The following is a 27544-nucleotide window of genomic DNA, read 5'->3' as shown; positions in this document are numbered from 1 at the left end:
TTTAAAGGAAGCTCTCGGCATCATGTGGTATTTGCAGCAATTTAGGGCAATCTAAGTGGGGGAAGTCCCAGTTCCTACTCCATACTCAGTCACAAGCCTTCACTTCCTGCTCTGGCTAAGGCACCCATGCAACTGGAAAGCCACCACATCAACAAGAACATCTTGGATGGGTGACTATCATTCTTACTGCTATTTAAGGCGTGGCTAGAGTTGTCAGAAATTCCAGGACTGTTTCTAAATCAGCTTCTCCATTTCAGGAAAAGTAACATTTTGAATTTGTTTCTTTTGAGGCTTGAGTTGAATTTAAGCTGTTTACCGTTCTGCAAGACATACCATCCATTTTGTTAAGTTCATAGTCACGGCTGTCTTCAAGGTATAAAATTAATCTCAGAGAACCTCCTTAATCAATTCAAGGCATCTGTTACCTCCTTTCTCTATATGTGTCTAATTGACTTTTGAATAGGAAATTCAAAGTTAAGGGTCTGAACCCTTTTAGAAACATGGTCACAGAGGGCTCCAGTCAAACAGTTCAAGAACAGAGATGAACCATATGTTCAGGAATGGTATTGAATTCACAGAAACATATTTGCTAATTAAAATAGAACCTTACGTGCCCTAAAATTTGCTTCTTAAGCCAGTCTATTACCATCATAAAATGTCATGTTGCTTTACAGAAACTTTACAGAAACTTGATATTACTGGTCAGCTTTTCATTTCTCCATTTCCATCAGGCTAGTAAGTGTCTTGGGTATCAATATGTCAACTAGAAAAGCTGCTTCTTAGTCTGAGACAGCAATATAGATTAAGACATTCTAGAGGGGAAAAAAAAAAGTGCATTAAAATGATGCTGTGTAATGGAATGAAATTTGCTGTACTTACTCTTAGTGACTTTGCTGTAAGAACATGAAGTTAATGACTTCCCTAGGGTCAAATTAAGAGTCTTTTTCAAAAGAGCATGGAATTTGGAATAAGGGCTAATGTAAACAGTTTCTTCTACTTTGGACTATTCTCTAAACAAGGCTTAGTTAACAACACTATTCTCCATACAGATATTGGATTTTTTTTTTATTTTGTATGTTATATATATATTTGCAGTAATAACTGCAGTTGTAATGAAACTACATTTACTTTTTAAGGCATTAAAGCTGCATCCACACCAGACTATTTTGTGTAGATCTAAATGAAACTCTATAGAAAACCAAAATGGGTACTCTTCAGAAGCTCTTTGACCAGCTACTTTGTTGATGAGTTTAGAAATGATAGAAAACTGTCAGCTCCTAAAGCCTTATTTCACAGTGCTTATTGATCTACTTATGAGATTAGACTGTAAACCATGTAGTTGACAAAGCGGATACAGGAATTGAGCAATAAATATGTGAACAATGTTGATACTAAAGAGCTGGAGCAGGCAAAAGTAGTTTGAAGTAGTCTTTCAAGGAAGCATTCCAATCACTGCTTTAAGGAAAAGGTGGCTCACTTTAATAACCACACGCATTGGTCACTATTTAACAAGACATTCTAAAAAAGTAATCACAAATTGTCCAATAGTAGTTTACAAGTGGATGGTATACATTAAGATACAGAGGTAGAAGTTCACTTTTACAATGCTTCACTAATACAGGTTACCAAATTCAAGGCACAAAATTGTTCGCTTTACAAAAAATACTGTAAAAATGTCATTTGCTGTTCTACAATGTGAGTACAACTCAAAAAAATCTTTACACCCTTCTATACTCCACATGTAAAGTTGCATCAGGCGTTATTCTATTCTTCCTTTGCTAATAGTTGGCATATGACCAGCAGTTACATAAACAGTTTGTATCTCAGCTGAGTTGCTTTGTCTTTTAGGCACAAGTCCAGTTATAGAAACTTAATACAACAGCTTCCTCAGGGGGGTGGGAAAACTCTGTCAGAAGTATGAAGAAGTAGGAAGAAAATAAATGTATAATCCGTAACAACAGGTTGGATTCTGACATATGCAGAGGGAAACAGAAGAGAGCATATTTCAAATCAAGCAACTTGAAAAAAGTCAGTTTAAATCACTGACTGAACTCCTAGAAAGCCAGATGCCCAGTACAGGTTTGCTCAGAGTATTTCTGAGACATTCACTTGCCTTTGAATCGGCAGAGATTTACAAATTTATTTTTATCTTTGTTTAAATAGAACACACACAATTGCTACAAAAGAGAATTACACCACAATTTGGCCATGTGTCCTTTAGAGAGCTTGGGATAATATAGGAAGAGATGCATTCAGAAACTGAGAAACCGTCCTTGAATTTGTTAAAAGGTCATAAGTAGTAGCTTAAATCTCAAGATTTCCCTCCCTTCCCAAATACCATAGGGAAAAATGAACAGCTTCTGAAACATTGCATCTTCTAGTTGTAGACAGCTCTTATAAACCTTGGCAGGCTGAGGAAGAGATATCACACAGTGCATCCCTACAAGTAGTAGTATGACTAGTTTACTGTACATACAGTGATATTCTAAAGGACAATGGTGGCAGCTACATTGTAAATTCACTTTACCTATCACATTTTCCAAGTACTCTAGTCAGTTTTATTTACAGTATATTTAAAAAAAAGATTTTTAGAGTTCAATACACAGGTTTAGGACCCAAGAGAATGCCACAGTAAGATGTTGACATTTGCATCTCATAGATGCAAGTGTGCTTCACAATTTACTTATGTAACATTATCATATTCACCTAGAAATCTTAGTCCATCCAAACCAGTGTTAAATTCCATTTTTTGCTTCATTGTTGTTTGTAGCCTGTTTCCTTTGAGCAATGAAAGGGTACATACACTTGTCTGCTCCCAAAAACCGATACATGCATACAACTGCTTCAAAAGGCAGAATACTGCAAAAGAGAAGTTATAGAATTGTTAGAAGACAGTATAAAACAAAACCTCCAAGTATTATGTACTTGGTCTTCTTAAAAGCACCATAATAGCTATTGTGGGGGCTTCCTAAGAGTCTTAAAGGATTTTTATTTGCCAGGAATACTTACCGAGAAAGCTGAAATTCTAGAGAGTCCGAGCCATAGAGGCAGGCAGAAAGGAAGAAGCAGCTATTTATTCACATGGCTCCAGATTAAGACTGTATGTTCTGCTGCTTCTTTAAAGGCTTGTTTTAAAGAGATGGGGGCAATTGCACCACAGAAAGCCTACTAAAACCAAAGTTTCTGCTCAAAGCAGCATCAACAGAAGTCACCAGGCATTTAGGATACTCTTTACTTTGGGATTAGGATTAGTTAATGCAATTCTTTGGTTATCAGGTTATCAGATGTCTAACAAGTTTTACACGTGTTCTAAACTCAGTCATCCATCCTCAAAGAGAGGTCTGAAGCAAAGAAAGCAATTTCCTTTTTGCCCCCAACAGATAAAATTCCAAGAGTACATGATGAATAGCTGGCTATGGACCCTCCCCCTTTCCTCCATCCACAAAATATTCCTTTTATTTTAAGGGTGTTACTCAGGAGCTCTAGTGAAGGACTAAGATGGGCTTTCCTCAGCCCCTGGAAACAGTGACAGACACTCAATTCAGTGGAAAGCAACACATAGAATCTAGGCATTAGGAGAAAGAATCACTGAAGTAGATGTCGCTGGTACAGGTGTCTTCGCTGGCAGTAGTACTGCTTGTGTAGTAGCCACTGGAGGGCCTTTGATCTGAATGCTGCTGCCTGGGGCATGGATTATGCAGGAACTTTGATCTCCCTGTTGGAAGCTAAAGTGTTGAATGCAAGACAACCCAAAGGGCCTTTGATGTCACTGCTGCTGCAGAAGGCACTGCTTCTAGCACTGAAGCACCCTCTGAGCATCTGGCTAAAGCAGCTAGCTTTTAAAGACAGTAATAGTGATCTCAATTCACTGACAGAAGGGACACATACATACTCTCTTCCAGGAAAGATGTGAGCAGTCAAGGCCTCTAGTCTTTGGTGATCATGTCCACCAGGAGGGACTTAAAGCAGAGGAGAACAACTGCTTGTAAGTAGAATAAAAATCACCAGGACACTCAGTTTCAAACATCCCTTGCAGAAGGCCAGTAAGACAACACTATATTTTAAAGGTTCCTCCTACACACTAAAGATTAAAAAAACAACAACAAAACAAACAAAAAATAAAACACCAAAACAGAAACAGAAAAACCTGTACAGTTGTGAAACTGTTTTCTCTAAACTAGTAAATTATGTTGAAACAGTGGAATTGAGCCAACTCCTGTATTACCCTGAATCATTGAAATGGAAGCCTAGTTAAAGATTAAGCGGAGTTCCCATCCAAAACCTGTACTGTTTTAAGGCAAAGGAGATAATTCCATTAATTATCCTTTCCTACAGCTCTGCAAATTGGTTCTGAATGTGCAGATTTGCAGCTTGTCTACCATATCACTGTAAGTCCTAGGAGATCTGCAGGCAGAGCTACAGGATCCTTTACTCTAAACTTCCTCATTCCTAAAGAGGAGTCCACAAAATGGAAGAAAAGTCTGTTGAGGAGAAAAGGAATCTAAGGAGGATGGAAGATAGCAGAAAGGCAAAGCCAGGACGAATAATAATACGTAAGATCTCAGTTTTATGGAGCTTTCCATTAAAAAACCTACAGTTGTGCAAGCCAAGAAAGAGACAGGAATTATGACAAAAGAGCACCTATGGCCACCCCTATGTGGGTAGGAGGGCATTTATATCTAGAAAGTGGACATGCTCACATATTCCACCAGCATTCTGTTGCTTGTATTACCAACAAACTGGCATTTCAGATATTTACCTTTTCATGAAGGTGACCATATACATTAGGCGAGGCGTGCAAATCATCGGCTGGTCTGTAAGGATAGCTCTCATAGCCTGCTTCACACAGTATTCTGGCTTCAAGGGCGGAAGGAAAGGCTCGATTTCTTTTCTGAAATATTTGATTAAGATTGATTAAGAATATATGTAAAGGACTGCCAACCTTAGAGAAGCCCATTAACCCACTTTTTTTTGGAATGCCTCAACAATGTCAAAGGCTTCAATTTTTGTGTTCACTATTCAGTAACAACAACTTGCCAAAAGGCAAAACTTGTGCTAAGAACAACAAGACAAAAGAAAATCATTGAATTCAGAAGTCTTTTTCTGGAGTTGGGATTACAGATTCCATTAACATATATTAAAACACACAATATTTATTTTAATATTCTTATGGTAACAAAGTTAAATTACCTTCAAGTATATTTTGCAACACTACATACACAGGAAAAAAATTTTTACGCTCACCTGATCCTGCACCCCCTGAACATTCCTGTATCAACAAGATAAGGGCAGACTAAAGTTGTTTTGATTCCGTCCTTTTCAGCAGCCTTCAATTCATGGCTCAAAGACTCGTGAAAACCTACAGCTCCAAATTTGCTGGCACAATAATCCTGTGTTGGCAATGATTAAGGCAAAAAAAGGCAACTTAAAAAGGACAGATATGAATCGTGTTTAAAGCCAAAACATATTTGATGTGATTCTGCACAGATTTACAAAGCAACAACAAAAGACACCCACTGAATATAGCATAACAAACTCATTTATCACTTCACTTTTAAGGCAATTAGCACAGAACTATGAAAGCAGGAAAGCTGAACGTAGGAGGAGATTACCTGGGATTCAAGTCTTTGAATCAGGCAGGCTCATATGGCAAGTTGCTCTGATTACCAGTTTGCTTAATATTAAATGCTGGAACAAAGGACTAAGAAACTAAATACTACCTAGGGTCAGATTTGAAGAAGCTTGAATATTTGGCAGGGCATAGGTGTAGAAATCTAAAATGCTTTATTTTTTGTTAGTTTCAAGAGGAGGTATAATGGATATTTGAGTGTATATGCTTAATTTTCAGAAAATTTTATAGCTTGCTTATCTCATAAAAGTAATAAAAACTGCGGAGACAGCAGTAACATTTAATTTTCAGTTGGATGTGTCCACCTCTGCTGGTCATCACACCCACAGTCTAGGAAATTCTTTCAAGAATTCTCAAGACAACAAATACTCTAAAAACAAATACTCTAAAAAAGCTTTTATTTACACTAGCTTAATTCATTTCTATTAAGAAACACAGCAGGTTAAGATCCTGGACTGAGCCTAAGCCATATGCAAAGAAGCCTACATCTATCTTACGGGGTAATATGACTGTCATTCCATTAGACTCATTAACTTGTTTTCACTAATTGAATACTTTTTGTTCCCATTTGCATTTGTGCTAATGACCCCAAATGCAAGCTAATATGCTCTAATCCTTACTTAGTTTTATGTACCACACAGATTACAGAAACTGTTGTCCTCAAATGGCTGCTAGCAACTAGATGACCTAACACATAACTTGGAGCCTAGTGAACCAGGTGATCCATATGTTCTGGAAGGAAGGCAGGCAGCCGTTTCCTCACAGAAACGGGAAACAAGAAACATTATTTTTGAAAATCCTTGCCTTTGGCTTCAGGCTTAGCACTACAGTTCTTGGCAGGAATAGGTAGATGGACACTTTTCAGGTTACTAAAAATCACCAGGTTGTTCAAAGATAATTCAGCATTCTGAAGTCGTTAGCTGTCCTAGGCTTTCATTAGGCACTGTAGATCCCACACACATGGAGCTGTTTGGTGATGTGGTAATGAGCACCATAACTCCCAAATATCTTTGGAAGATCTGACTTCATTTTATGCTGCTAACACCAAATAAATAAATAAATAGTCTAACAAACCTCCACTCCAGCAGTACTGAACAGTCCCAAGGAACTTGCAACCGTCACGATGTGCCCATGATTCATTTCCAGCATCTTGGGAAGGAATGCTTTAGTTGTCTATGAAATAAAAAACAAAACAAAGAAACACCATGAACATACTACATTAGCTACAGGTGTTCAAAACCTTTATCTCAGTTTGTTATCAAGAATTTAGAAGATCACTGTACAGGTTTTGAACTTCTGAATTTTTCAAAAATACCAAGAGTATCTACAGCATGTTTGTGATTTCAAACAGCAAGGCAGCAAGGATTATATCTTCAGAAATCCTAAGATTGAAGGATCAATTGGGCTCAGACATGTTTATTTTTCTGCAAGAGACTAGTTATCAGAAAGAGATAATTTGCCCCTAAAATGGAAGTCACTTTTTTTTTTTTTTTAAGACAGAAAAAGGAATGCAAACTGTTTAATTATGCCATCCATTACATCTATGTTAAGATCAGTGCCAATTACCGGTTCTAATTATTGACAGCATGTTTTGTCAGTTAGATATGCTTGGTATTAACCACTTACCAACTTTTACAATAAAGAAGTACTGGAGACAGAGGTTTTGCTAATGTTACCTTTTCCACATAAAATACACTGAAGATGTAATAGTTTAAACCGCTTTCCATCTTTGTTAGTATCCATAAGCATTGCTCTAACTAAAACTAGATGGACACTTCTATTATTAATTCCATATTTTAAAAGGGTTTCAAAGATAAAACAAATTCAAGTGTCAAGATGAAATTATGAATGATTTTAACCACTAATCTTTATGCTTTGATTATCTCAAAGTTTGTTTTAGTTTAAACAACCAAATCAGAGCTAACACCTTTAAAAAATTAAGTGATAAATTGAAGGCAGTTGCTAGAAGATCACCTTTCTTAGAATACCTAGCTGTCATCTGTTTTCTGAAGCTGACTCAATCCTTTCTTTTTAAAAACCAAATAGAGGAACATAGATGCTAGAGAACAATTCAGTAGTAAAATCATTTGTTTAGTTATGATTTACTTTGGCTTGTAGATTATCAGCATACTACACTAGATTACTTTTAAACTGCCAAAGAACTTCAAACAATGCTTGTTAATCACAAATGTGTCTAGTTAATACATAAATCTCGTGGCAGAGCTATTATTCTAACTCTCTCGGAACCACAAATGCTTCATCCTTCCAGAAACCAGGCCTTCCCATCTAATTTGGATCCAAACCCAAAGCAGGCAAATGCCCCTGAAGTATTTGCTGCTTGCTTAATTGTTGGTCTGAATCGTGTCAGCTGCATTGTTAAAAAGACGTGCAAGCTACAGCTGAATCCATCTAATTCCATTCTTATGCTGTCTGCATTTTCCAATCACAGACGTCAGGACAGTTTTGCTCTAATGATTTTCACATGTTCTTGTACAACGTTTTTGCCTGCAGGTGTTAAATGACTAATCCAGACCTCCTAACACCACACAAAAGACTGTTTTCACTGGACAGCTGGCAGATGATAGAAGATTAACAGACCTCCTGACTCCTTGCCTTTTCTACTGTTGATTCATATAACTCCTAGATTCTGTCATAACCGCATAATGAAGCTAATTATAAAAAATAATCTGAGAGCAAACCGCCTTGCATTTGTTTCTTTCCTCGTGGCAGGGATCATTAAACCTCTTATACAGAGCCTTGGAAAAGAATTTAGTTCACTTGTTAAACTAATCTGTGCCAGGCACACGAAGTTTCAGCCTCTCTTCCCGGGTTGCGTGGCAACGCAGCTTAGCCATCCCGGGGCAGCACAGTCTGAAAAAGGTAAGAGCAAAGAGGCAAAACTTCGCTTTGCTCAACTTTTACAGCACATCGTTCCTCTGCAGCCTGCGTTACACCCCCCGACACTGACCAGCCTGCGTTGGCCCAGATCTTCTGCACCATCCTCATTAGAGAGCCGTGCTCCCAGCTCAGTCCTGCTAACAATTTACTCCCCTCCAGAGCATTAGTCAGCTCCCTCGGCAGTTTCCACTTACGTCTCAGTTATCTGTCCACATCGCATTGGAATGACTGATTGCCACCCCACACTGCCAGAAAGCTTGATAATGCAGGCTGAAGCTCTGCCTGCAAAGCACAGTAAGTACAGAAAGGATGGGCCACTTGCCTTGGAGTTTGTCTCTTTAGAAGGTGGGGGGGGGAGAAAGAAGGAAAAGCAGCAGTAACAGGTTTTTTTCCCCACCACTTCCAAAGCACAGATCGTTGTTTTCTTCCATTAAACAAACAGCAGGAAAGTGCACGAAGCTTCTTTGGGCTGTTTTTCTATCATCTTCACTATAACACTGCCTTTATTCCTTCTCCCCTCTTTTTTTTTTTTTTTTTTTTTTTGGAGGGAGGGAGGAAAATATGTTGTTCTATAACTGTGCCCATAAATACCTGTACTTACCTATGGCTAAAGATGACCAGAACTTTCACAGGCATAGATATAGACATGGGAAATAATCAAAACAACTGCAGAGCAGTAAATCTCAGGAAGCATACTCTTAACTGTGCAACGCCCCTTCAAGGGAGCATAATGATTACAGAGCCTGAGTTTTCAGAGGTTGTGACTAAAGTCACCCGTTTTCAGTCAAGAGCAAACTGGCACATGACGAATGAACTCTGTTAAGGACCTTTGGGGTGATGTCTTCAGAACCAAATAACTTCCAGCAGCAGAACTATGGTCACTTCATGCAACTCATCTCTTCAGTGGCCCTTTACAGCTGCAAAGGAAAAAACGCAGCCACTCTGCTCTGTGGACAATTAGCAATTCATGGAAATCTTCGCATGAAACTTCTCTGTTCTGAAGCAGCCCATTCAGAGCAGGGCCCTGTACTTTGTCATGGGACATTATCCTGCTAATCCAGTTAAAACCTGAAGCTAAGGCAGCCTATAAAGATAGTTGCACTATCTTACGTACAAAACTTAGCAGCCAACTATGAACGTCTCAGCTAAATGGATGACAGAGAAAGTCTTTGCTGCCATCCTCCAGCCATCTGCTACAGCTGGGAGCCAGTACTTAAAAAACAAGCGCTGTAAGAGGCAGACACACCCTATCGGGGGACACATTTCCAGTCTCAGAGTAAAGGCTTGCCCACTGCTCCTCCCAGCCTCCTCTGGCTGGGAAAAACAATCCCAAAGTGAAGTTATTCTCTTTCGTGGTATAAGCAATCCCCAAATAAATCAGTGTTCTTACTGAGCTCCTGGCACAGCCCCCTTCCTTGATCAAAGCAGCTTCCTCCATACTCTGGTCCCCAGTTTTTCTGCCTGTTACATAAACCAGACCAACCTAGTTTCTTGTCTCTAGTTTCTTTCGGCTACAGCTACATCTGCCTACCAGACCTGGAGTCTTCTGCGTGCTTGCTGTGCTGCTCAGAAACTAGTTAAGAGTTCGACTGGTTCAGGGGCAAGATGCCTCCTGGGTGGCCTTCCCATCTGGCGTTTGTCTGAACAGGTAGCACGGCCCACATTAGTCTTCCGAGGTGATGCATGGACCTGCTAATCCTCCACAGAAAAAAAGTATTATAAGATGCCAAGCAAGAAATGTGGTATTGTCCATGGCATTAGAGGTCATGAACCAGGCCCCAGAATAATTCAAATCGACTCAAGTGATTTAATCAAGCTATCTGCCTTCGGGTTTGATCCCTTAATTTTGGTTTTACCTTTCACAGCTGCAGAGGAAGACATTTAACTAAAACATTTAAGTACTTAAAGTCAGTACGTAGGTCTTTTATTAATGACAAACGTCACACGCTTTTTAACACTGAGGAGAAAACAGTGAGTATAGTAAATGAAAGGAATTGTGAAAAATCAGGAAGGATATGAGTGTTTAACATCAAGAAATTGAAGTTAAGCATCCTCTTTATTCAGAATTAGCTCTTTATCTCCCCCGCCCCCCCCCCAAAAAAACAATAAGCATGGTACAAATATGTCATTTCTAACCCGTGTTTCAGGTTAGATAAAGCAGGTAGGTTAGATAGACAGGACATATGAAGCAGTTCTGAATAGAGAGCAGAGCTATTTTTTTGAGGTCTGATCTTTAAGTTTTGTGGAGCCTAAAGACCAATTCCAAACCTTCTAAGCAATTTCCTCCATGCCTCTGAATATACCAGTAAGAACAAACAGTTCCCAGTAGCTGTAACCAAACGTATTTCATACGCACACAGCTTTAATGACTTATTTCTCATAAGTGTGAAACTGAACAAGCGTTTACATGTCACTTCATAGCTTTCATAATCTGTTCTCAACATTTTGGTTTACGGCAAATTAACTTCTAACAGTCTAGCACTTCTTCCCTCCCCTTCCCCAAATTCTTCCGTTCCATTCTTAATGAAACAAAACTCAAAAGATTGTGCAACACAAAGAACAGCACAGCTGCAATGTCAAGACAAATTAGTCTAAACACAGCAAATGAGAATATGAAGAAATACTGTGTTTGGGAAAGTGATTTTTTTAATTAAATTTTGGAGTAATTATTCTTCAAGTAGAAAGCAAGCATCCACAGAAAACAATGTTAGATGTAATGCAGCTCAAGACAATGAATTCTGAATGCAGAAAGCACACCAAAGTGAAAAAGTACATGCTGCCTCATGTTTAGAGACTTGTCTTTATATCAAAGACACAAACAAAGCAGGTACCAACACGTAAGGTCCTTTATGTTTCTATTTTTCAATATAGTAATTTTTTTTCACACTTTCTGCCTTCTGTCAATGCCCAACAGCCATTTAAAACTATTTTGATGGCATAAACAAGCTGCTTTACTCTAAAGCAGAAATTCCTTTATGCCAAAAGAATAGCTCGTTTTCCATATGGCTCCTTCATGGAGGGTGGATGGAGCACAGTTGTTTTTCAGGGGCTGATCAAAAGAGCTGAGATTTTACATCACTGTTATTCCACAAGAGTGGCACGCTGCTATACTAGATATGACATTTCCCCCCAAGCCAAAGCTGTTCCTGACTGCCAGAATAGCCAGATGCATGAACATGTGAAAGGGTACAACATTTGGGTAACTGCATTTTTTTTTAATCTTCATGAGGCAAAATTGGTGTGATTAGTCAAGGACTCATCCAGAAAGCTCTGGTTAAACCTGGAACTAAGGTACCAGAAATCATAACGGCCTGATGCCACGCATGTAGGCTAATGCCATGATAGTATTATCATGAAACAATGGAGCCAGTGACAAGAAAATGGTGTTCCAGTTTTTGTCTAAAATGCAGGTTACATCCTCTTTCTACCCCACATGGACATTCACTTTCCCTTTCTTCCCATTCCTCATGGATCACATCAGGACACTGCAGGTTCTCCTGCTTCCACGTTGGACAGTGCACGGTCGCTCACTCCACCACGTACCAAAATTCAGAGATTGCACATGCCTTGACTTCCCTTTCCATGCCTCTGACTGGGAAGTTAGGCACAAAAGTCTGACAGAAGAACACTTCTAACTCTTCCACATACTGGCTGTGCAGCCTAACCCTTAAAGTAGGTTTCTCCTAACTGGGTAGAATAGCACTAATGCACTCCTGCATGTTAAAAAAACAAGAGAGAGGTGCCTGAAAGGCAGAAAAAAAACATGGCAAGCTTATCGGTAAATATACTAAAGTTATTTTCAGTTACAGTCACACAGCTCATCTTATTTCAGAAGATAACCACTTTAAATACATTTTAAAAACCCTGGGTAAAACTTCGTTTACAGGATTACAGCAAAAGTCACTGCCAAATACTTTTAGAAGAGGTCTTGAAAGTATACCCTAGAACTGTGTAGCTCTCAAAGGAGAATTTAATCACGCTAGAGGTTATAACATCCAAAATGCCTTCTCAGACACCAAAGCATGCCATTACAAGCCTGGATTTAACTGTTTATTCTCCTTTCAGTTTTGATTTGGTTCCAATGAGAACTGAGCATAATAATTGGACATTTGCACTATCATCTCAGTTACTTTTTCTGTATTATCTGCAGAACCTTCTTAAATTTCATTATACAAGCATCTCTGAAATACGTGTTTAAGGTGAGATTAGTAACCGTGCAAAGAGTACATTCAAATACCAAGTACTGTGTTGGTCACTAGAGAGACTGCACAGCACACTGGACAGGGCTCTGTCAATAAAATGCTGAATACAGAAGGTAGACAGAAGTCTACAACTACTATTGACCTTGCTAAGGTAAGGGACCAAAATTGTGCCTTGATGTAAAAATGTCTCGGCTGGCTGTTTTCAAGAAGGGCTGGGTCCCCTCTGGATAATTAATCACTGTCTAGGTAAATATTTAAATAGCTGTGGAAATCAGTACTATTTTTGATCTTCAGTTTCTATTCTCAAGAAGCCGTAATGAAAAATAGGCCAGAATTATTCAGTTTTTATAAAGTAATTAATTAAATAAAGAAAGCCATGCATTTCTCTGGATTGTTCATGGGTCTACCCGGATCCTTCTGTAGTAAAAAGGATCAAGAGGTACATATGACTTCTGCAAGCCAAGCTTCCAGAGACAGCTGTATTAAAAGCATGAAAACAAACTACTCAAGGATTGCCCTCAAGTGTGCCTTGAACAGGTCTTGCGTTCAAAACAAAAAGCTAGAGCTTCCAATATTTCATTTTGAAAGGAGTCCCTTAGTTATATAGCTCCTGGCAGGCAATACAACCTTCAATTTCTCACTAAAGCTTTGCTTGTCCTTCACATAAAAACCCACTGTTTTGGGGCCATGGGGATTCCTTTAATATTGAACTGCTACAGCAGTTAATGCTTAACATACATACAGAGTAATAACGTTCCAGTTGCCTTGCAACCAGAAGCTCATGAAAGAACAAGATAGACTTAAACAGAAGTCTATAACGATGACAAGTAACAAGGAAGCAAAGCCACACACGCGCACACACCAATACTTCGTATGCCCTACATTTGCAGATAGACTGAAACTACAGATAAGATCTATCCAGGTTAAGAGGTGAAGGTAACAAAATAAAGTAAATACCCTGAAGAACTAAGTCACAATGAAAGGCAACACCAGTTAATTTAAAACTGTATTTGATTTACAGAGAAAAAAGCATCTTTTTTCCTCCCTCCACCTCTGCGTGAAATACTGCTTTGAAGTACATGGAGTCTTCACTTAGTAAAAACATAAGCTATTACTTGAATCACTTGTTTGGTTTTTAATTCATTATTAATTCATGTCAGTAATTAACGTTCCTGTTCTCTCCTCCCTCATGGCTGATCCATACACACAAAATCCCCTGCTTCTCAAGAGACGTACTTAGCCAGCTGAGAAGCATTGAAGTTGTACAAAAGTAGGTTAAACTTTATTTATTGCAGTTTATAAGTAGGTTACGTCTGTCATGCCATTTGCTAAAGAAAAAGTATGTTACAGACAAAATTTACACTTCTACATTGCTTAGCATTTGTAGTATTTACGGTCCAATTATAAAATTTCTTGAATTTTCAGTAATAATGGCTACCATTGTTTCCTGGGAATGTTTCGGTTATTGTAGTCGTTCCTCTTACACTGAGTAAACTCATGCTGAGTGTATCAGAAGAAAGCTGAAACTGAATTAAGTACTTTTCCTTAACCAGAACTTAGTGCCACAAAGCTGTTTACAATGCGTAGACAGTAAAGATAAGATAAGTAATGCTATTCCAAAAAAAAAAAAAAAAAAAAAAAAGGCACAGGAAACTAATACCACTAGTTATCTCCCAAACATTAATCATTGTTTTCCACTCTTTACTACCAGAACTAATTACGCCATGCCTACAGCAACTGAACCTAGCCTGGCTAAATTGTCTTTTGTATAGTTTGTTAACGGGGCTTAGCTGAAAAAGGGTTGTGTCTACAGAGAGTGGAATATGAAAAGTGGTTAGGAAAGGACATTGCAACAGAAACTTTTGGGACTACTGCCTTATCATGTCACCACATTGTCTCCCCCTCCCCTTTCGTGATCCTACCCCAAATTGTGCAACTAGGACTAGAGCAGCAAACAGCTTTGTTCTTCCCCTCCTCTGAAGTGCAGGTAAGTACTCAAACATGCTACCTAAATAATACAATTTCTGCTGCAGAAACTTTCTGCTTGAGAGTCAAGATGGAAAAGGTATCATTACCTAAGACTTATGGTGACCTAGTGCTTATCAAACTCCCAGTTGTTTCACATAAAGCCTTTTTTTCATTCACCATCACAGTAACGCTACTGATTTTGAGTGCACCTTTACCTAGGGCAGGGATGTAAGTACACGTACCACAGCTAAAAGTAATCCTGATTTCTCCTTAAGAATATTTCACTTTTGTTTAGAGAGGCCACTGGTCTATATGCTTTCTGGGCATGAAGAAGCTCAGGCATTCAAACTGAACTGCCCTTGTTAATTCTATAACAGCAAATGGAAATTTGAGCATTTGAGGTACTGGTAAGCAGTGTCCACCTTTCTGCTCCTAAAATCTTTGTGTTCTCTCCTCCTGCTAAGAAACAGATTGTAGATTTAGATTTTCAAGCTTTTAAAATTATTTCCACCCGCAGATGTCAGATCCGTCCTAAAAAGTGTCTGATCCTTCTAATGAGTCTATGTCACGAATAATTCTTGTGGAAGCGTCTAGCTACCTTTAATGGACATGATTTTATATATACTACCATACGTGCACATAAACTTACCTACTTAGATCTGCACTTGGCAGACAACAGCTTGTATAACTTCACATACATGCATCAGTATATACCATTGTTTAAATCACTGATTATATATTTAGGGCTCTTCCCTCCACTTTTTGTAAATCTTTGATTTCATGTGGCTACGAAACATGGAGCACCTTCTCTGCTTAAGTCAGCTCCCTGTTCAACAGACCATTTCTCTGCCTCTTGCAGATGAAGAAGTTCATAAGCCATCCGAGACATTGCATTCTTCATCTCTATGTTAAGTGCAAGTTTATAAACAAAAAATCTCAGCTTGGATGTTTGGAAAGGATGCTGATTCCTATGTCACTTCTCTCCTGTATTTGCCCAATACAGACTTTTGACTGTAATAAATTATCCTGCTCTGTCTGAAATAGTGCCTGTTCTACTTTCACTCTTTCCCCTTAGCTCTTAAGACCTTTCAGATGCAAAGAGAGAGTCCAATGAGGCAGTGCAGAGCTCAGACAGTACAGTCATATTAGATTCACAAAAGCTAGCAATGAGCAGGGGGAAAGACAGTGTATTTGCTTAAGCAGTGCAGAAGAACCAAACATAAGTTGCCAATGGCGTTTGTTGTGTACTTCAAATGTCAAACTAAAATTTAAAGGCAGAGAAGGATTAGTAGTAGGTTAGATACCATGCTAAGTGGGCTGTTGGAGGCTCAGCTATGTGTTTAGTCTGCCTTGTGTTGCAAAACAAGCATGATACAAGCCTAGTCTGAAGTGGGACTCAGGAACAAATGCATACAAGCAGACTTCTCTAGCCAGCACAAATTTAAGGCATAACCAAGCATGAGAACAGAAGGTTTCAGACAAAGTAATCATGCTCAAAAGCTCAACTCCTCCCTCCTGCCTAAAGATATCTTATTAGGCGAGCTGATGTTTATTCTCTGCAAACATCTCATTATACCCTCAGACTATCACAGCTACCAAACCACAATTACTATTCAATTTAAAGCAAGTACTATAGAGTTGGCAGCAGCCACTGCAAAGTAACATGCAGTTTAAAGAAAGCAAATCCTTCTACTTGGATCATGTCAGCATTCAAGCTTTCCATATACTCAAGATTAATGCAGACCTCCAAACACCACTGTGACAGCCCAAATACACTCCTGGAAGTTAAGGGACTTAAGTTACAATCCCAATAGGCAGCCCTTCCAACCTCGTATTCTTCCACAGGCAGATCTGTCAAGTAAAGAAGACCTAATTTGCATTTATTCAAACGTCAAATTTGGAATTACTTTAGAGTTTGCTTGTCAAGCGAAATAAAAAGTTAACAGTTGGCCAATCCTTCCCGCAGAAGTTGGTTTTAAGTCCCGTTGAAGTCAAGTGACTAGAAATTCTACTTTGTTTATATACTGACAAATGGCCGAGTCAAAGGATTTGTGGTGTTTCAGAGCAATGTTGACATTAGTGTAACAAACACGTTAGTCCCTCACCTTCATTAGCACAAGTTTGTAGCAAATGTCCAACCATTTGGAGAGAAGTTATTTATTGCCAGCTATTTGATAATCTTGACAAAAAAATGAAAACATGCCTCTATGAGTCAGTGAAAAATCCACATAAATTCATTTTAGCACAACTATTAGATAAGAGCTCAGAATATTCTGTTCAGTGAACAAGAACACAATCCAACTTCCAAATACACATTTTTCTCTAGCTTGCCATAAGCTTAGTCATCTTCTGGAATATTTAGTAAAGCTTAGTATTTTAGTCTGCATGTTTCCAAGGAATTACTAGAGAACAGTACTGTCAGAACTACTTATGGAAAATATGAAGTCATCACTCATGTTTTACAATTTATGTAACAGGCGTTTCAAGAAGTGGCTAAACAGAAAAAAATTGTCTCGAATTTTACAGACACCTTAAGGCAGTACCTCCACAGTTCTGCTATCGCTAAGCAGTATCTGCACGCACACGAAGGCTGAGTCACTTCACTCATCCTTCACAATGTGGTAACTAAGTCATTGTTTCAAATCAATTACTTTATGAAAGGGAAAGTGATTATGCCATAGCAATATCTCATAAGGGGAACAAGATTAGAAGGAGAGCTTCCCTTTTCACTTAATAGTCTTACTTATTGGCACCAGAAAAATAAAGAAGCATTTACAATGGAATTAAAATTTAGCTGTAAAGTGTGTTTAGGAACCAGTAAGACCCTACTAGAAGGCTCCAACTTACTGTGAAGTAACTCATTGAATGAGTAACACTTTTAAAACATACAGAACTAGGAGGTTTTTAAGATAATAGAGAGTGGAAACACTTCTCCCTACTATCCCAAAAAAAGGGTTTGGGGAAAAAAAAAAAAGTCTTAGCAGGTAAATTTTTGCTTCATAAGCCAATAAATGCTACAAAGACAAAAACTGCAGCTAATGCAGTGACGGAAACAGTGGCTAATACAGCTTTCAAAAATTCCACTTGCACGGGCATTATACAAAACACCAGCAAACTACTCACTTTCTGAGGGAGTAGATACTCACTTTCTAAGCAGAGATTTACTTCCTTTCTTCACCTTTCCCTGGAAACTAAGCTCATTTTCCACAAGCTGAAACACAGCTATGGCCTGTTTTTCCCACACTGAAACAGTAGTAGCACAACTGATTTCCAGAGTAGACAAACAGTGCAGGAGGCATAGAGATCATTGCTTTCTACGGTACGCAACAGCAATGACAGTATCAGTGCAAGGCAATGAGCTAGAGCTGTTAGCACAACAGAAAACTAACCTACCTGTATCTAAGGGTTTTTCATAGTAATTAAAATAGTGCTCTCTCTCTAGAAATCAAGGTGTAACATTCAGACATGACGGTGACAGATTTACTACAGCTTGGAAACATTAATGCCTATTTAAATATTTTAAACCTGTAAATCCTATCTGTTCTAGAAAATCTCTTTAAGAATGAGGTTTCATTAGACAGCTGTAGAGATCCTGTCCACTGCCACACAATTTTATTCTGTTCCTCCCCACCCTTTCCCCAACACCTAATGAGGTGATTCTAGTCTTGAAACAGAAATACTAATCAGTTTAACCAAGCAAACAAATAGCTTTTCCCTGCACCCTCTAGACAGGTTAGCAAGCTGAACTGGCTCACCCAAGGATCAGATGAATACCAAAACCAGTGCAAGGTAAGATGAAGATTTAAGGGATGGTCCCATGTGTCAGCTTGCCACCACTAAGCTCCCTTGAAGTTTCATCATAAATCAACACAAATTTTGGACAAGTTACAAGCATATGCTCAAGTGCTTTTACAAACTAATGCTGTGAGGGGAGTGCTTGAGAAGCTGTCACGCAAGTTCAAACAGATGGCAGAAGTGACCAGGGCACATTTAGGTGCAGAATTCAACAGCCAAACAAACTTGAATTTCAAAAGGCTCACGCCACGGCACTCACCTCTGCTCCACAGCTGTTCCTGCATTCTTTGGCCTATAACGCCCTCCCCTCCCAATCGTGATAACTCACTTGTGTCAAGTGTTAATTTGACCAGCATATAAATCATTATCCTAATACAATTATTTACAAGAACAAAGTGCTCATTCAGAAGTTTTAAGCACCGATGTAAATCTCTTCCCCATTTGTGGCATATCTTCTTTCAAACTAAACCCTCAGGAATGGAGATTCTACCAGTCTATGCCCACTCATTGACACTGTAACTTTATTTTGAGAGACTTTTTCTCTTTCCTTTAATGAGCAGGCTACGAAGACCACAGGTATGAGCACATAGCATCGTATGCAATTCACCAGCTTCTCTATGCAGAAAGACTTGTACCATTTTTCACAAAAGACAGACAGGTCTCAATAACTCAGTTTTACCATTAGTGTGAATAGCCAGAAACCCCTGAAGGCTGGGGAGCATGGTTTATCAAATAAATGAGCGCTGTAGAAAGATTTAGTATTACAGATGCATAACAAAGGCTCCCCCTCAAACAAACAAACAAAAATCCACCAAAACAAAACAAAAAACACAGAAGTGAAATCAAAGCAATAGAAGCATTGGGAAACAATAACACTTTCCAGCTGATAAAGATAAAAGTAGAGAAGATTTTAAAAGTGTGGTGCTAAAAATGGCAGGGATGGTGCTAGAAAACACAACATTCATCTTTCCTCGACCTGTCTAGTCAGGGTAACTGATGACACTCGGAACTACCAAAAAGGATTGCTAACCCACACAGTTCACTTAAGACAGGGCTGAGGCAATGATGAAAAGACTGGGTTAGCAAGACACTTTGGCACATCATAATTAAGATTGCTTTTCTCTATATTTGAGCACACAAACCCATCTGTCTTCTAGAAGTGTGCTATAGTCACTCGGTTATTACAGAAAGGTAATAACGTACTAAGATCTCATTAACATTAGCTGCTTTTTGTAAAATTAAAGATGCTCTTTGCAGACAGAGGACTCTGGAACTTTAAACTCTTTTGTACCTGATCACCCCATTGCTGTCCTATTCTGCATAGGACAAGGAAGACACATACATCATCTTTTATACTGGGTATTTTTTTGGAACAGTGAAGAGGTACCTCTCCACTTCTAGCAAGGTTAGGCATCATCATGGCAAACACTACTGCTCCATTCAAGGTTTCCCACCTCCCCAAACTCTTCACGTGTAACACTGTAATATCAGATCAAAGTCAGTGCAGAGGTTTTTGCTTATTCAGCTGACTTAACTCATTCCGTAAGAAGGAGGAATTTAATCACCACACTGATTGCTCACCCAGGACTGTTTCTTCAGAGCAGATTAGCAATCCTGAAAGCACTGATACACTTTGCTGACAAGTCTCTAACCCTCAGAAAAAGTCACAGGAGACAAGTTGTGAGATTATCCCAAGTGCCTGACCTCTGGCAAGCTATATTGCACTTCCATCTTTATTTTAGAAGACTGTAGAATTGAAAAGCACTAGTAATTGACTAATACTTTGAATACATCTCAAATAGTTTAAGAAGTCTTGGCATGTTCTCTCACGTCTCCCCTTACTTAATTGGACTTTCCCATTGCTTTTCTGTGAAATATATTACTGCTTTCATCTAAACTCTGCAACCTTCAGCAAGTTAAGCACCTGGAAGTAACTGGCTGACCCCATGGCACGCTACTGTCACAGGCACTCACCTACAGGTGACAAACAATCCAAAGGTTGCAATGTGAGAATCTTTATTTCCTGTTGTTTGAGTCCAAGTTCCACGCACCTTTCAAATGATGCAGCAAACTCATTTCCAAAGCGTGACTGAGCGTAGCCACAAGAGCTCGGTGTAATTGAAGCAGTTGAAGGAAGACCTGCTGAACGGTCATTTCAGATTTGTGTCCGATTTTTGTCCCAGGTGGTTCACTTTACACCATCACATAGAAGGGAAATGCATGAATTCAACCGCTCCTTGAACAGAGGTCTGTCTGTGTTCTCTACCACGCAAGTAAGATTGCCTAGCACGGAATGTGTTCGTAGGAAAGCTGATGTTGTAATACATTCAAAGAATCTTTGATACACTTTTCCCGCTACCCTGATGGAAGTGTTGGTAATTAAACAAAATTCAAGAGCTCTATAAGCTGTTTCATTCAGACTCCTTGACGCGTGTCTACTCATTTACCATCAAGATACTATAGACAATGGAAAGCCATGTCTGAAAAGGCTCAGTAGACTTCAGGGAGTACACTTCAGTAATTTGTGGAACAGCTACAGCTCAGCTGACAGCACTCTGGATTTTCAATTGTCTGTGCTTGAGTTCACACGATTCCCACAGATGGCAAACTACGGGTTGTTTTTTCACTGCATGACTTAAGACCCACCTACCTATCCATCCCAATGTGCTTAATTATGCTTGCTGACTCTGCAGATGACTACACTGTCTGAAGACTCATTTTTATCCTTACTTGTGTCTACTCTTGAAGTGATGTAAAATCCTTCCCAAATCTTACATATCTAGGTGCCTGAATCAGATGTGCTTTTTTTGTTGTTGTTGTTTTCCCCAAAAGGATCAGAAAAATGCAAGACCTTCAGTAAAAGAGGCTCATTTTTTGAAAATGATCACTATAATATAAATGTGGCTACAAGGCTGAATTACAGATGTGATATACAGGTAATCAGTAATTATAAAGCAGAAGATTTCAAGTTGCTAACACCTGTGCTTGTCTACCAGGAGCATGTCCATAAGATACATCTATGAGGAAAGCTCCAAGCCAGCCTCATGCCAACTGAAGCTTCAGAAATATTATTTCCACACATTTTATTTTCTAAAACTTAAGTATGTTGCTACATAGGAATGGAAAATGTAGTTTTCTAGAGCATGAATCTGGAAGACAGTATTTTTCCTCAACTGATAAAAAATTTCCTTGAGAAATAAACCCAAGAACATATGAATTACAGAACCATGCTGAAGTTGCAAGTATGGCCAATACCCATTTCCATAGGGAAGACAGACTGCTTTTGGTTCGTATTTGTTACCCAGCATGCTACCACATCATATGAAACACATGTGCTGTCTAGGGTAATTTACTGGTGGCATGTAATTGGAATCATTTTGCAAGGGAAGAGTTAGTTTTGATGACACTTTTTGGATCACATACACATGGTTTGGCTTGAACTTGATCCAACTCATTTTTCAAAGAATAAAAAAAGTAAAAAAACTCAAACTTCGTAAGTAAACTTATGCTTCTTTGGATACGTTACAATGAAATTAAAACAAATTAAAGCAGCTAATTCAACTCAACCAAAATACTAAGTACAGCTAGCTGGCACGTTAGTAGAGTACTGTGTGTACCTTTGATCATAAACACTAGAATTCTCAAAATGAACACAAACCAAACTGCTGTGCCAATGGTCTACAAATGATTTGTCCTGGTTTAGTTTCAGATAATAACTTGATCTAATTGTCTCTTCTGTAGAAGTGACAGCATGCACACAATGTGCAACATTTCCACATTTAAACTGAAGAAAAACTACACATATAAGGGAGATTTATTGAAGACTAGGGAACTTGGAGAGGTTAGAACACCACTACTTACGGAATAAGCCACTTATTTTTCCAAGGTTTTAGCAAGTCTTTCAGTCTAATTAGACTGACAACTACAGTAGTTGCATGAATATGTATTTGATTTAGTTAATCCTTCAACTTCCATTAACTTTTTCTTTCCAAGGTACATTTAAATTCCGGGGATTACATAGTCCAAAATATCTAAGTTATTTTAGCAATATTCCCCTTTTTACTCAGTATTTATCTCTTCCTGTTATCAGCGTTAGACTGCCAAAGAGACTTTTTACATCCTTGCAAAGATAAATGTATAGGCATAACTTCAAGAATGGAGTAGTTTGTAAGTGAATGAGCAGCACTCAGAGTAAGGCAGCAATACACAAGTCTGGGCTGTAGTCTTTCACTATGCTTTTTTTTTTTTTTTTTTTTTTTAATATGACAGAGCTAGAGCTAAATGCTTTTGCTTCCCCCTTTTGGTAAGTTGAAGAGAACTCATCTAGCAAGATTGCTTCACATTGAGAATTTTAGAGGCTTCACATGACAGGGAAACACAGAAGTGATACCACTGTTCTCTCAGAGCTGGATACTAAAGATCTGCTGTACAGAAGGACCTTCGTATCACTGACCTCAGTGGTGCCTGACTTGCATTGCCTTGCCCCTAATCCCCCACTATGAGTCCCTATTCAACATTTGACTCTAGAAGAATTTCCCAAGAACTATGCTGATGTATAATATTAATATCTACTTATTCAGCAGTAGCTTTAAAACCTTATGTTCAGGAAGAATAATAGGTACAAAATCTCAATCTGTTCTGAAGTAATTTGTACAATAGCTTTTCTGTTCTGTGCTCTATAACACAGTAAGTTGGTACTTCACTTAAAAGCTTTATTGCAAAACTGTAAGAACAAACAGAAGTTTTTTTTTTTTTTGCTTAAAATTCATTAAGCAACAATTTAATCTTGCACTAACTTAACACTCTTAACATTTTTTTTAGATCTGGATTCTGACATATAGGAAGAGAACTCTGTGGTCTGCAGAAGTTCAGTTCCAGTAATTGACAAGTGCAGCCAAGTAACTAATTATTCTCACAACAGACTGGCAGGAAAGATACTGTTACATTACAGCTACAGTTTTATGCATCTGCAAATTATAGTATAAACCAGAGCTGGCTTGTTTCAAACTGAGAATGGATTCTGTCCCTGTGTTTTCAATATCAGAAGCATTTGAGTTATCACAGCATGAAATAACAGGTTTTTAATACTGCAATGGATTTTATGCTGTGGAAATTGCTACATGATGCAGTGGCGACATGTTTATACAGAACACACATAGGAAGGCTTACACAAATCATGGATGTCAGCAAAATGGAAAGCATCTGTTTAGGCTGTGGCATGCTGCTAAAGCTCTCCTTACTGCCAGTTTGGGATACGGTACACAGCCCAGTCAGAGTCCCCACAGCAAGCCAGTGGGACTTTTGTCTTGCTGTCTGCTGCAGAGGTTGGACAGCCTCTGGATCATACATGTAGCTGGTAACACAGAGCAAGTTTGGTTCACCTGCACTCTGCACAGAGAGCAGGCAACCCGCCTCATTTCTGAGAGTTCAGGGAGGACAACACCATAGTCCCATTTGCCATTTTTAATATAGAAGCACATGGAGGCTTGATAAGTGATCAAGGAAAAAAAAAATCCTGTATTATACAGGAGAAGAAAAACAAGATCCAGGAAGCACAGACACTGAAATACAGAGCAATGTTACATGGAAGATCCTTGTCTTTATGAAATCCATTTACAGCTTTTTGGATGAAACACCCTCCAAGAATACTTAAAAGTCTACATAATACTCCAGAGCATTCACTTTGCTTTTGGACCACCAGTTTAGCTGACACGGAAAAGTCTAGCTGCATACGACTTCACACATCTAGACACATTGTTTTATTTAAGTCAGCATTGACTTGCAAAAAAAAAAATTGGCTTCAAATCAGCTGATTCAGATGATACCTTATGAATTAAGTATTTTTTATTTTTTTAAATAGAAGTCCACCCACTGTTGGTCAAGCCAACCTTTTCTGGGATCAGGAAGGGGAAGACTAGGAAAAAAGCTTTGCCAGCAGCAAGAAAATAAATAAAAGGAAAAAGCAAAGCAGGACACAGGATCTGCAGGAAGCATACGTATGAACAGATCCTCAAGTAAATATAAAGGGTGTTGACTGCTCCTTAGAAACTTATGCCAAGACATGAATTTTCACAGTTCAGATCTAACCATACCTTTTTGGATTTAAAAAAAAATTAAAGTCACTTTACACTAACATTTAGAGATGAATGAAACTTATGGAAAAACAATCACAGTGATCCTAGACCAAGTTTAGTTTTATATTACTGTAAAAAGACAGAACACACAGGGTGCTTTATAAAGGTCTCTGAAACAATGTTATAAATAAGTGTATGACTTGGGCCTGAAGGAAGAACAGCTGGAAAATTTAGGATCCTCCCATATTTTAATTCATGGTGATGTCATAATTTAGAGTTCTTGGAAACTTTGTCAATTCTGCTTTTAAACCACATCAATAATAGTCATTAAATCTAGTGTACATCTCTGTTTGCTTAAGCATCAGCTTAACTTTTATAAAGGGGAACATGCAGAACTTTTAGCTGTTGTAGGAAGTCCTATGAGCATTTTCATCACTTTCCAAATTGCCTTAAAACATACTTTAAGGTTTAGGAGTTTCTAAACACAATCTCATGTGCATTGAAGTTTAAGCATTCTCTCAGCAATGCTTTACAATACATTGGAAAAAGACTGCTCTGCCATTAAGTGTTTCACAGAACAGATTTGAAGGGGGCTCCTTTAGGGTTATGAAACAGCTTGAAGCCTCCACATTAGAAACCCAGGTCTGATAGGTCCTTCTAAGTTTTGAAGATGAGGAATTATACAGAATTTTATTATCAAAAAGGTAAGAACAGACAAGAAAGCTCAAGTTGAAGTATATTTCAGATTGCCTAATCCTTTGATTGTTATGCAAGTGTATTTCATAACCATATTTGAAGGACCAAAGAACAGTTCTAATACTAACAATAGGCTCGATCTGACAGCTAATGCTAACCCAAGTGTGCATTGTGCCCTCCTTCGACATAGCAATTTATATAACTCCACACTACAGTGAGCTTCAAAATAAAACACACAGGAAAACAGGACTTAGGTAGAAAAGAAGAATGAGATCAGATAACTTCTCCTTAATTAGTAACTGCTACTTACAAAGACAGTATCACCTCAGAATTCACTTTAAAGGTTTTTCTTACTTCTACTGGCAGCCCCAGGATAGAGCTATGAGGACAAATACGCAGAATTCCTGAAAGAGTGTTTTTGGCTTGATTTCTTGAGAGATCTTTTGCCTTTTCTCTCAGCCTTCAAAAGGAAGGGTTTGCCTCCAAGGCAATTTAAGCAAGATTTCCAACAGATTTTTTAATAAGTATTTTTTCTCCAGAAGTGTTTAAGTTCACTACTGTAACTATTATTAAAACAGCATTTTAAAGCTACTGACATACTAGTATAAAGCTACAGGAGGAGGGGAGTGAAGTCATTCATTAACAGTAACAACCTTTAAGCAGATTCAGAGGTTACGGTTGCAAAAGACTTCATGCCCAGGACTACATAAGAGGGCATGAGATTTTAAACTCCAGATTCTAGGAGGACATTGTTGATTTAGGGCTATTTATTAATAATTGTAATACCCACCATTCCTGCTAGACAGAAAGTTAAATTAAAGAATAAGAAACCTGCAAAGTAGCCAGCTTGCAGATTAAAGGGAACAAGTGCAAAACCCAAGAAGACAGGAGTTAGGCAACAACAGTTAATTTCCTAAAATTAAGTGACAAAAAGGGCAGCATAAACAAGTTTATAGTTACCCAGAAATGTGCGTGACAGTTGACCATCATGGTCCTCTCGATAAGCTCATCGGGACACTCCAGGAGATGGTGCCCGGAGACCACGCCGGCGTTGTTAACCAGGACGGACACCTCGCCAACCTCTTTGCGGACCCTCTCCGCTGTCGAGTAGACATTTTCTCTCTTGCCCACATCGCAGGTGTACGTGTAAACCTGCAAGCCGCAATGGGGCAGCGCATCTTTTTCTCCATCTACTAAGGAACACAGACAAGAGAACAACAGGAGCCTTACTTGGGTTCCAAGAGGCAAACTGAGAGGTGAGCGGAAAGCGCGAGCCGGCTTCCATCGGGCTCAATAAACTTGGGCACAGCGGTGCCACGGGGAAGAACGAAGAACTCAGCGCTTGGCTGTCGCTGCCAGGTTTGAAGGACGCTCCGTGCCCTCCTGGAGCTGCCCCATGCCCGGGGGGGTCCCTCGGGCACGGCGGCTGCGGGAAGGGGGAGGGAAAGGGAAGGAAAAGGGCACAGGTGAGCTGCGGGGGACATCATGGGGGACCCCCCCGCTTACCTTTGGGTGCGCTGGCGGCCTCGGCGAGCTCGCGGTAGATGTGCCGCACCATGCCCGCCGTCTCCTCGTTGCTCTGCGTGTTGATGTCCCACAGCACCAGCAGCGCCCGGCGCCGGGCGAACTCGAGGGCGAAGAGGCGGCCCAGGCCGCTGCCCGCCCCGGTGATGAGGCACACCTGCCCGGCCACGCTCTTCTCCTTGGGCCGCACCAGCCACTTGGCGGCGGCCAGCACGAAAGCCCAGAGCACCCGGAAGGTCACCACGAAGAGCTCCAGCAGGATGTTCATGCTGCCGGCCCCGAGCCCCCGCCGCGCGGCTCCGACACCCGGGGCCGCCCCCGCCTGCGATCAGGAGCCCGGGACTGGACGGGACAGGACGAGCCGCCCCGCACGGAGCCCGGCACCGCCGCCCCGGCCCCGCACAGCCAGCCCGGGGAACGAGCCCCAGCACGGCTCCGGTCGCCCGCCCCGACCGCCCGCGGCCCCGCTGCTGGCAGTGAGCATCTTGCTCGCTCGGCGCCCTATATAGGGCGGGCCGGGCGGGCGGGAGGGCTCCTCCTCCCCGGCTCCCCGGCCCTCCCCCGGGCCGCTCCGCCTTCCCGGGACCCCCACACCCCCGCCCAGCCCAGCCCAGCCCAGCCCAGCCCCGCCGCTCGGGGGCCGGCGGCTGCGAGGCGGAGCTGGTGCCGGTGTCCCCCTCCCACCCGCCTCGGAGACTACATGTCCCGGCGAGCACCGCGCCGCCCGCCGCAGCGCCATCTTGAGGCGAGATTCGGGG

General features: G+C 40.0%; 1 protein-coding gene across 2 annotated transcripts; it reads right to left on the bottom strand.

Moving 5' to 3' along the window:
• Positions 1 to 1456: 1456 nt before the first annotated feature.
• On the bottom strand, positions 1457 to 27260 carry RDH10 (retinol dehydrogenase 10). Of its 2 annotated transcripts, none has more exons than XM_084511021.1 (6): positions 26769 to 27260; positions 26223 to 26455; positions 6704 to 6802; positions 5245 to 5390; positions 4760 to 4891; positions 1457 to 2859 (listed from the first exon to the last, which is right to left on the bottom strand). In XM_084511021.1, exons 1-6 carry the CDS (start codon positions 27052 to 27054, stop codon positions 2736 to 2738), a joined length of 1020 nt encoding a protein of 339 aa, XP_084367147.1. In that variant the 5' UTR covers positions 27055 to 27260; the 3' UTR covers positions 1457 to 2735. The 2 variants fall into 2 exon arrangements, with proteins under 2 accessions (XP_084367147.1, XP_084367148.1); XM_084511022.1 differs by having other exon boundaries at positions 26223 to 26452; positions 26769 to 27250.
• Between the last annotated feature and the right edge of the window lie 284 nt (positions 27261 to 27544).

Source organism: Aythya ferina (genome assembly GCF_964211825.1).
Source record: "Aythya ferina genome assembly, chromosome: 2".
Lineage (NCBI taxonomy): Eukaryota > Metazoa > Chordata > Aves > Anseriformes > Anatidae > Aythya > Aythya ferina.
The sequence above is the reverse complement of the archived record's forward strand: the minus strand, read 5'-3'. Positions and strand labels throughout refer to the sequence as shown.